A 12,140-nucleotide genomic window follows, 5' to 3' on the forward strand; every position below is an offset into this window, starting at 1 on the left:
TGGACTTTCTACAACATAAAGTATATATGCCTTTATATATTTGTTACAAACGTTTATACTGGACAAAATAATACATATTTCGCACAACAACATCATACACATACACAGTATATTATTCCTCTGATTTGTTTTTACTACTTTATATAAAAGCTTGTAAGTATACTTTTGTGTTCAGGTGCTCCTTTATATTACTAATTTATTATAAGTCTATCTGAGATTTTTATCGATCGTTTTAAGCTATCCTTGAATCATCATAGATAGTCTCAGAACAACAACTCGTGACTGTAAAAGAAACCTGCTTGAGACTTTAATAGATGGCCTGAAAAACCACACGAAAGCAAATACACTATAGTTTTTATCACGCTTGAAGTTATAAGCATACGAGTATATCTGTATATCTGCGTATATATTTCAGTGTAATAATAGCATTCCTGTTCTGTCAAACGCTAACGATTTCGTAACTTATTTAAATAATAATTTTGTGCAAAGGTGTTTGGGAAAGAACTTAGCTAGCGGTAAAACTTGATAATATTCTAAGAACAATCTGCTACATCAAGTTGTGTTATAATTCTATTTTTAGTGTCTCCATGAGGATGTAACAAGTGGAGCACCGCTTAGATAGAATATAACAGATCTTTCTGCTCTTTCTATTGCAACTTCTTTGCATGCGGTTGAATTAGTATAGTGTGTTTGTGGTTGATAAGAAATATACTGCTGTAGGTTACAAGTAAATGCCCCTTGTGTACCGGCTTCAGGAATAACACAGCACACACACTTTTGTTCTTGAACTGGTCTGTACTGGCTGTCCGAATTCGGAAGATAATTTCGCTTATTGGTTAAACGTACTGGCAAGCTCTGACGAATAAGCTTCTTCAGTCCATTATTTTCTGTTTTCAAACGCAGACGACTGGCACGAGATATGTAATCAATTTTTTTGCCAGATACTGGAATATCATTGGAAGCTCTAGATAAAAATAGTTTTCTTATGTGCCTCTGAAGTGTTTGGTTGCGAAAGACATAGATATATGGATCAATAACACATGAACTATAAGACAAAAAAATTACCAACAGCGGTAAGTAATTCGGCATCCAAGCATCTTGTCTGATGTAAGAATTTAGACAAACAACGAAGAAATATGGTCCCCAACAGCCGGAAAAGGAAAGCACAACCAAAAGCACTGTCCGTACTGCTTTCCACTCTTTACCAAACAGAGAAACCTGGCTAGAGCTGGAACATCGATGACAAGGTCTCATCTTATAGAACGACGTGTTTGACATTTTTAGTGGACTCTCTACAGGAATCTTAAGATATGAAGTAACAGTGCCAAGAGAGTTTTTAGGGGTGCGTGCGTTGTTAGCTTGAGCGGCTTTGAAGAGCGTGCAATAAATCCAAATTGTATAGAAGAAGGGCAAAATGAATCCCAGCAACGTTAGTGCAGAACTGTAAAACATGGTCGTGTAACCTGTCTGTGTCGCTAGGCTTACGCAGCTATGCCAAGAGTATTCGTACTTTATGGGTGTCAAGCCAAGAAATGGTGGAAAACTTACAAGCATAGCTAGAAACCATGTGCTAGCAATAAGAAAACAGATTCTTTTTTTAGTAGTGGTTGTTTTGTATTGTAACGGACTATTAACTGCACTATTTCTGTCTGTGGCAATCAGCAGCAATGAGAAAACTGTTTCCACATTAAGACATAAAGATAGCGTTTCACTCATGTGACACCATAGGTCGCCAAATAACCAGTCTCGGTATATGAGTGTTAACAGAGTGAAAGGAAGCACGAATATCACCTGCAGAAAATGTGTTAGTGATAGGTTAAGAACGAAATAATTAGAAGTTGTCCTTAACAGTGGTTTCTTATAAAATATTAGGAAAACTAGCCCGTTGCTAATTAGACTAGTGACCAGCACAATAAATAGAGCAACAGTGTAAAATTCGAGCAGGATTTCCTCTTTTAAGGCATATGGTAAAAAACTGTCGTCATCATCTTCTCGGACATCATTTTCAGAATTGTTGGCCATTCTGGATAAAATCTTATGGCTTGTTAAAATGTCCTGGATATGTCCATCAGACTTTGTCACCAGCTAACTAGCGGCTGCACTTATGAATCCATCTTCACAGTATGCTAGGGTTAAATAAAATAGAATAAGTTGTTTCATACATGCACAGGTACATACATATATGCATTTCAAGAGATAAAAAATCATAAATGAAGAAAGAAAATTCATAAGTTTGTGATTTCCGACTTTATTTTTCAACTTTTCATTTTAAACACTGTCACACTGTTTGACTCAAAAGAGAATAGACGTAATCTTGTGAAAAGAAAAATATAAAATATATGTAAAAAATGAAAAGATGAGCTTTCAATAATTACCCATTAAGCATTTACATTGCTGTTGTTATAAGTGTCTCTATGGATTCAAAACGCTTCCTAAACAAAGCAAGAAATAACCCAAGCTATTTCACCTTCGTTGATACAAAAAGAACAATAAAAGATAAATTAATAATCTCCAAAGATTATTGGTATGTCTTAAATTTCACACGTGTATATAAAACAAGAAAATATCGCGATTGCGGCGTGGATTCACTTTATTTAAATTACACCTACTAATGAATGACCAATTTAGCCATCTATGAACTTGTGCAAGCATCGTATTTCAAAGGTATACAAAAAAGAGATTCAAGTTTAGGTTATTTTATAAACTAAAATTAATAAGAAATGGTTTGAATTAGAAAATTCAGAGTTATGAAATCAATGTTCACGTACCGAGACAATGACAATGAGGAAGATTGAGACCACTGACTCTAATGAACGAACGTAAGTATAGATGGCAGTGCAAACAGTTCCCTCAGTTTGGTTGCTGTAAGAGCTAAGCGATACAAGAGACCGACCGTCTTGTGTTGTTCCCACCGCAGGTATCAGATCATCCCTTAAGTAATGTCCGATTTTAGGTTCGGAAAATACAGAGGATTTCAAACGATTTTACTGTTATTTAATCAATAATGTATGTTTCATTACACTATGTAACACAAATTTTGTTCCTGGATATTATGTGTTATTTCTTAATCTCTCCCACTGTAAATGTACAGAAAATGGCCATTATTCCCTTCAAACTTTGTTTTTGTGACCTGAATAATAAAATTTAGAAATTAACCTATTTTCTATGTAAAAACGGGCAAATTTGTACGTTTTTATTTACATAAGATCTGAATAACACAACATATGAATAAAGATATACATGTATTTATAATAAAGTTACACAAAAATATTTAGAAGTGAGTAGTTTTTCGAGATTTGCGAATGTAACTCACTTTCACATATCAGCACCCAAATATAGTCCCATCACGTTTTTGTTATACGCTCCTTGGGAGCGGGTTTCAAAGTCCAGAATATCTTGGTGGTTGCTATCGCCTTGCTCCTTTGAGTATGCTTCCATGTTCTTCTTGAATTTATCAAGATGAGCGTCAAGGATATGGACTTTCAGGGACATCCTGCAGCCCATTTTTCCGTAGATCTTCCCCAGAGCCTCAACCAGTTCCACATAATTTTCGGCCTTGTAATTGCCCAAGAAGCCCCGAACCGTTGCGACAAAGCTGCCCCAAGCTTTTTTTTCCCCTTCTACTGAGCTTCTTGAGGAATTCTGTGCACTCCAGGATCTTCTTTACTTGTGGTCCAACAAAGACACCAGCTTTGGCCTTTGCCTCAGAATACTAACAAAGAAGTCTCAAAGGTACTTGAAGGCTGTAGTCTCCTTATCAAGAGCTATGACAAACTGTTTCATAAGGTCCAATTTTGTGTGCAATATTGGGAACAACATCTTCTAGAGGTCCAATAGTGGCTCACACTTGATATTCTGCCTTCCCACAGAGACCTCGGTTCGTTGTGACCAGTATAACCTGCTGTAGTGCGCTGCGGTGTCCTTGCTGTCCCAAACGCAAAGATAACAGGGAAACTTGGTAAAGCCTCCTCTTTGCAGACCCATCAGGAATGCCAGTGTCCGATAACCTCCCAACCATACTCGTCATACTTGAAGGCTTCTAGCAAGATCTTGACGCTGTTGTATTCCTCTTTGAGGTGCACCAAATGAGCCAGGGGACGAGACGGATACTTGTTTCCGTTATGGAGCAACACAGCTTCAAGGCTTCTGGATAAGATATCAATGAAGAGGCGCCACTCGACGGGTTACAGGCAATTCAAATTGCCTCACATAGAGCGAATACATTGTGGCAGAAGCAGAGCCTATCTTGACGAGTGAAAAAGCTTGAAAAATATCGGTGTCGCTTCCTCTGGCTTGTGACTTGCACACTTTCATCTAACAAATCCCACTCCTCCTTAAACCTAGATATCAAAAGCTCGGCATTCAACTTTCTTAGACCAAGGTCTCTGACCAACTCATTAAAGTCTTTTTGATTGGGATAGTATGGGTTTTTCTCACTAATTCTCTGAAATTATAATCTGGATCTTAAACGTCCACCTCATCTTCTGATTTGCTGCTCTCTTCTGAAGATGACTGCATTTGCCTGGCAGAGTGGTTACAAGGAACTCAGAACATTTTTAAAATTTGTATAATATAAAATCTTGCTATTCAAGCAAGTAAAAATTGTCCGTCTTGCCTTCTAGAGTTTTTTTGTTTTTTTTACAGTGCTCGCAGGTAAAATTAGGTGCCCAGGGTTTGTCTTGATCCCTGACAGGCATGCCGAAATATGCTTGTAGGTTTTACACATTTTAGCAGATGTTGTCATAGAGTACTTTTTCGCTATTTTCTTGATAAATTGGCCACATACATAGCAGAATGTGTCTGGAGAATGCTTGCAGCTTCTTGATGCCATCTCTGATAAATCAGATAGGTCTATGTGCTTACTTATGAAGCGAGAACTAAACTGAAATGGTGAGTGGTGAGCCCCTGTATATATATTAATATGGAAAGTTCTAGAAAAGTCTAAAATGTTCTTGAAACTTCTCGTAAATTCTACAACATTCTAGAAAATTCTTGTAAGTTCTACAACATTCTGGAAAGTTCTTGAAAATTCTTGAAAGTTCGAGAATATTTTCTATCAGCTATTCAGCTCTTCATCTACCTGGAATGTTCTGGAAAATGGATAAACTTGAAATTTTCGTTACCCAGGTAACAAAATCAAAGTTTGAAGAAAAAATAGGTCTTTTTCATTTACTTTAGGCATACATAATTAAGAAATAACACTTTCTGCCCAAGAACATGAAAAAGCGGAAATTTTGTTACATAGTGTTATAAACCACTTCCTCGGAAGATGACTAAGTCTTAAGTTTGGCGCATTTAACTACTTGATCATTCTTAAAATATATAAGATCCATCTTCTGAAAGCGTTCAAACTATCGAATGTCTTGGTTTATTGTTATTTTTAGTGCAAATATACACAATGGACTGTCTGTATTCTGTACTTTCCAAAGAATCGAATCCCTAATTTTAGTATTATAAAGTCCGTAAACTTATCATTGACCTAAGTCATCTTATTTTAGGATTTATGTATTTTCCAGTCTAACTTTATTTTTTTAGAATTATTAACCAATATTTATGCACATGTAGAAAGAATCACACGAGCATTAGTAGATAGGACTCATGTGGGTGTATACAAATATTCATTTGGAATTAAAAAACCATGAATCTGTTTACATGAGTGAAAATCTGTCACTTAGGGTAATATCTACATCCGTTAAAATGTATGCATTTATATCTGTATGCCTACCACGCAAGTAGAGAAGTTCGTCATTAATTTGTGAAATATATAATTTTATGATCGTGTTTAATAACGATATAAGTCAAGAATCTATAACTTTCAACACTTCACAGCTGCTCGAAGACCCGGCGAGAAGTTAACTAACCTATACTGCTAGAATCAACTCCCTGTGGTGGAAAGAGCGCCGATACTCCATGGAGTAATAAAATAAACAAAACAACGGCAAACAGAAAAGCTTAAGTTAGAATTCATCTAGTTTGAAACTTAAACGTCTAGCGTTGATTTGCAAGAACACTAATATGACGAATGTTTGTTTGTAGTTAAACCCAAAATTATCTGTGTTCTGCCCATCATGGGCATCGAGAACCGATTTCTTGAGTTGTAAGTCCGCAGACACACCACTGTGCCACAAGGGGTACGATAACAGATCGAAACTGATGCGAAATACAATGATTACAACCTTAGTAATTAGTTACACAACCAGCTTGCATTCTATCATTTATTTATCTGTTTAAGCGCACAGATATAGATTTTATTTTAAAGTTTACGGGTCAATGATAAAGGATTATTGTTCCTGACTGAAAACCTTCTATGTGCACAACATATAAAAACAGTGATGAAGAAAGTACATTACAATCTAACAAAGTGATCAGAAGTGCTTTATAGTTCAATCAGATATGTTATGATAAAGTCTCTGTAAAAAGTTATGAATTTAACAACTAGGCTATTTCATTGATAAATCGGAAATTGTGATTGCGATCATTCCATGTGTACCAGTCAAGTCAACAAACTTGTGACTTCTCATAGATTATGACTTTGAAAAAGTTCCGTAATAAAGCATCGATGACTACTGAAAACCACTAGAGATTTTACATGTGATTTTACGTATATTTAAATGAAAAATTAACAACCCTTAAACTGGTATGACAACAACTTCTTAAACTGGTTTGACCTGGTAGTTCGGGAGCTCAACTCGAGAGATACGGGTTGCGAGTTCGAATTCCGTTAGCGAACATGCTCATCCTTTCGGCTATGCGGATGTTATGATATGGCGGTCAATCTCATGTTTTGTGCTACTTTCTCTCTAGTCCATCATTTCTAAATTAGAGACGGCTATCGCAGGTTGCCCTCGAATTGCGTTACACGAAATTCAACAAAACAAGCTTTCTTTCTTAAATGCAAAGCTGCATAAAATAATTGCAAGGATCAAACCCTAGATTCGTAAATCTTTAGCATTAGTAAAAATGTACAGAATGTTTAAAACTTTCAAATAATACTACAAAATGTGCAAAGGATTTCTCGCACAAGAATTCAATGTTTTTATATACTTTAGTACCTCACTTAGAAACCTTACCAGTTTCTTTGCTTTATTTATTTCGCGCAAAACCACACGAGTGTTATCTTCACTAAAAGTTCATGACTAAAATGAAAGCAACTAGTCATTACCACCCACCGCTAACTTTTGGTCTACTCTTTTACGAATGAGTAGTGGTATTAATCGTCGCATTATAACGCCTCCACGGCTGAAAGGGCGAGCATGTTTGGTGTGACGGGGATTCGAACCCGCGACCCTCAGGTTACGAGTCGAACACCCTAACCTTCTGGCCATGCCGGGCCGGAAACCTTACTAGTTTGACGAGAATGTTTACTATTGTTTAGTCATTATTATACTTGAATGCCAAAGCTGGCACGCCCACGTCATATTTTTCCATTATTTCAAGAATTCTAAATATAGCACGTGAAAAACAAAACAAAACTCGATGTAACTACTGCCCAGTATTAACCAAGGTAGATATACTGGATCGTCAAACTAAAATTGAATACAATTAAATAATAATTTTAACAAAGTCTAAGTTCTTTACTTCGTACTTTCAACCTTGAAACTCATTACGTGGTCAACAAGCTAATGGATCGGATCAGAGACCCCAAGGCTTAGGTTCAGTGACACCTAATTTAAAGCACCTTCCGTCCAGTGGCTTGAGGGCTTATAACTCTAAAAACTGTGGTTCCACACTTTTGGACCTTCCACTTGTTACCAATTACTCTTTATTCTATAGTCATAATCTGTAATTATAAAAACATATCTTTTTTACTCGTGACCTGGTTGTTGTTTTTTTATTTACCTATTGTACTTCTTTTAATAGGTATGCTTTGTTTTGGTTGTACTTGGAACTGCTGTTTAATGCTAACGAGTTCCCTAGAATTATAAACAAGTTAATAAAAGACCATGACGGTTTAATGTTTATTGAATTAGTTTTGCAAAACATTTTCATAATTATTTTCTATTCTAATCCATGTTATCTGATCTATTTTGAGTTAGTAACCTGACACGAAAAAGTGGTAATTTCTTTTCAATTGTTTATTATTATTTATTCCAAAGCAAAATAGAGATATAAAAACAAATTTAACGAAATTGTTTTGTATTTAGTTTCTAAAATAGCTCATTAAAACTTAATATATCTGAAGCCGTCGAATCTGTGCTCCTTTATCATCATGTCAGTTTATACTTATGTACCATTTAGGCTTATTCTATACCAGCTACAAGTGTTTGTAAATAACTTTCTTATAGACCTCTGAAGGGTATAAATACTCAAACATAATCCTTTCATAAATTGCCGCCTACGTGCAAGCTCAGGTGAAAAATACGTTCTTTTTCAAGATCTATGAAGGTATGGAATAGAAAAACACAATAACAACAATAATAGTAAACCAAAAAAGTAAAAGTCTAATTTCACGCTTGATAAACATCTTTGCAAACTTCGAGGTATTTATTTCGTTAAATGATATCACCTTTTGGCATTTTTTATAATACAAAACCACTGAAGTAACAAATGTGTTTGCACATTAAATAAGCCTTAATCTTGCCAACTTGAAGAATTTATTGTAGTACTACTGAATAATCAAATTGCAAGTTTTGGTTTGTCGTTGACCACATAATTCTAAAATAAAACTTTATGTGTTTTGAAATCAATCACCTGTAATATAGAGAAGCGTCTGTGGAATAATATAACAAGATATAAAATTAACTGATGAATGATTTGAGTGCTTACTTAAACTTTGACCAAAGCGTTCGTGTGTATATTAGATAACGCTTACAAGAATAGTGACTAAAGCAAAAGTATGAATTGGTGACAAAAATAAAGCATATTTCTCTAATACGTAGGTATAGTTCATAAGTCGGTTTATATTTGTATTTAGGTAACTTATACCTCTGCCTTTTTCATATAATTTATCACCATTATACAACCATGTTGTGATATTATATTACAATACAATCAGTCCAGATGAAACAGCAATATGTATCACAGGTCCAGAAAAAAGTTTAGGTTTTCAGTGCTTTGCTAGGTAATGCTGCTGGTAAAATATAAGGGTAAAAATGTTACAAGATAAAAAACAATCTTAAAACTCTGTACTGGCACAAAATCGACCATGTTTAAATCCAAACACAACTGAAACTTCAAATGATAGAATTAACTTACACTTATCAATCACTGTCAAAAGAAACCATTATTCACACTTTGTTTACACTAATTAAATTACTTTTATCAATCAGAATCAAATGAATCACCTTACAAAGAAACTTTTTTGTTTTTTTAATTTCGCGCAAAGCTACTCGAGAGCTATCTGCGCTTACAAAGAAACTAATATCCATACTTTATTTAGACAAATTGAGTTACCTTTATCAATCAGAATCAAAAGAACTACCTTACAAACAAACCAGTATTCACACTTTTTCGATTAATTAAATTATTTTTATCAATCACAATCCAAAGAACCAACCTACAAAGAAACCATTATTCACACTATCCTCGAACTTAATAATCACCAATATCAACAATTCTCTTATAGCACAGTTTTCCAATCCTTAAAGAACCATAATTTATATCATCTTACATTTTCAGGCTTTAATTAATCTTCATAAAGAAACATTTTTTTTTCTACTTTGTCCAACGCTAATTATTCATCGTTCCCATAAGATCGCTTGATCATGTTTGCTGAAGTCAAAAGTCATGATTTCCAATCAATCATTTCTTTCAATATTTCTAGACATTGACAGCTACATACAGTTTCGAATTCTAATAACCAGGCATTCTTAAATAGCCATCATTTCCACCATATAAATATTTTTGAAAATTTTAGCTGTCGCAAATGTGTATTTATGGATATCTAACACCTTACGAGAAACCAGCATAAGTTCTTTGTGACAGAAAACAAATTATTAAGGTAATTTACGTGAAAATACATTCGTGGATTACCCGACAGTATCTATCACCATTTATTATCTGTTACTTTTAATTTATTTTTACATTATTGTCTTGCTTTAGTTCGCAGCTACAGAAAGGCTATTTAGACTTAGTCTGTAACCTCACCAGTGACCAATTGGGAAAATTTTACACGAAAAGAGCTCTCTTCTTCTGGACATCTCCATTCATCTATTTAATAAATAAACAATCTAACAAAATGAACGAATATATTTCACAAGCCTGTAATATATATATATATATATATGTAAGGTAGTTCTACTTTATAAAGTAAAAAGAAAATGATTTACAGAGTCAAAGTGGGAGGAGTGAAAACATGTCCTCTAAATAATTGTATCATTTTCATTAAAAATTGTGTATTTTGATAAGTATCTGATGCTCTTTTTGCACCTTTTAAATATATATATATACATGAATGCAATTCTTCCTCTCTCCCGCCTACGCGCATGGATGTTACATAACACACTCGCCAAACAATAAATACTGCTTACAGTTTATTTTACTTGAAAGAAAAGCGATCGATATATATTACTGGTGCTAGAAATCAAATGCTGCGCCTACAAGGCGTATTAATATGCGTCTTGCAATGACTTTTTTACTATGTCTAGTTCGTTTCTTTATGTTTTTGTTTAATGACAACGCAAAATAATATTATATGCACTGTAATCACGATGGATATCAAATTTCCATTTTTATTATATGTAAGTTCTAAAGTTAAAGATAACCCACTAGAAGGAAGCTACTCTATCTCGAAATTCAAGTTTTTACATGTATCCATTCCTCATTCATCAATTATTAAATTAGTTATCAAACGTATTATTTTATTTTTTATTACAGATTAAATTGCTAAAAAAAATAACTAAAAAATTTTGTTCTAGTTCAATGTAGTCTAGACTCATTAAACACTATATGAATTTGAAATTGATTTACTACAAATCTTCATGATTAAAAAAAAACGAATATAGAACCATAAATGTTATTTGTGCTCACATTTACTGGGCGCAAAATTTTAAACAAAAAGTTTGTTTTAGTGCAGAGCTACAGAACAGGCTCTCTTCACTATCTCTCGGGAACCCAACCAAAGATTTTAGGTTTGTAAATCCGTAAACCTAGTGCTGACCCACGAGAAGGGGCGAAACAAATAAGGGAAATACTTAATTATATCTACTACGAAAATATCAAAATTAGTATATGAATATAATATTCGTAAAAAGAATGTAAATGAAGTCTTCATGTAAATATTAGTGGTTGTTTATAAAGCCCCCTCGTGGTTCAGTGGTACAGTGTAAGTCTGCAGGCTTATAACGCTGCAAATAGAGTTTTAATATCCATGGTAAACAAAGTATAAATAGCCCATTGTGTAGCTTTGTGTTTAACAGTAATAACCAAAACCGAAAAAATACGTTAACAAAATTAAGTTTAAATTCCTAAGAGAATCTCTCTTTTCACAAAGTGTTATTGATTAGCCAGTTTATCTCTTTTTATTATTGTTTTTGCGACAATATCAATAGCGAAAATCCGAATTCCAATATTTAATTTATCTAAAACTTGAGCTAACTATATCTCAACGATTGATTTTATAATTTCGTTTGTTTTACGTTTTGTGATACGATGAATCTATCGATGAAGAAATTTACTATCATAACAGTGACGTAATAATACAGTTCGTGTAACGTTGAAAGATAAAAGAAACCAATTTTGTCAAAGATAGTGAAAACTTCAAAAATAAAAAAACTTTTGAGATAAATAGCTATTAATTAAAATTAAAGAATTTGTAATGACTATAGCGAAATAATTAGAAACATATAATATAAACAACATTTAATAGCGATGTGCTCAGAAATTAACAACTTACCTGATCAGATACATATATTGTTAATGCAAAATGAGTCTTTCTCGCTTTTCACTCAGGCATTTCATCTCGAAACTCGAATCATTTAATTTGACTTAATCGAGAAAAGACGAACAGATAACCTAGAGATATGTAACAGATCGGATCTACCGGTGATTCTGGTAAACATCCTTTTGCAAGAGCTACTTATAATACTACTCGCTTCCCCTTGACTCATGAGAAAGAGTTACAGATGCACAGCAGCGTTGCCATGACTACCACGACCTGATCAGACAACAGCCAACTTGTGTTTTCAGAGACACTTACCTTA

At 34.1% G+C, this 12,140-nt stretch overlaps 1 protein-coding gene across 1 annotated transcript; it reads right to left on the reverse strand.

The window, feature by feature from the left end:
* Window positions 1-411: 411 nt before the first annotated feature.
* Window positions 412-2,094, reverse strand: LOC143254343 (G protein-coupled receptor 161-like). Its single transcript, XM_076509419.1, has one exon. It carries the CDS (start codon window positions 2,020-2,022, stop codon window positions 577-579), a length of 1,446 nt encoding a protein of 481 aa, XP_076365534.1. The 5' UTR covers window positions 2,023-2,094; the 3' UTR covers window positions 412-576.
* Window positions 2,095-12,140: the final 10,046 nt, after the last annotated feature.

The sequence above is a fragment of the Tachypleus tridentatus genome, chromosome 1 (genome assembly GCF_004210375.1).
Source record: "Tachypleus tridentatus isolate NWPU-2018 chromosome 1, ASM421037v1, whole genome shotgun sequence".
NCBI classification, from domain to species: Eukaryota; Metazoa; Arthropoda; class Merostomata; order Xiphosura; family Limulidae; genus Tachypleus; species Tachypleus tridentatus.

Excerpts from the sequence above, each read along its gene's own strand:
- LOC143254343 (XM_076509419.1), bottom strand. The coding sequence starts at position 2,022 with ATGGCCAACAATTCTGAAAATGATGTCCGAGAAGATGATGACGACAGT.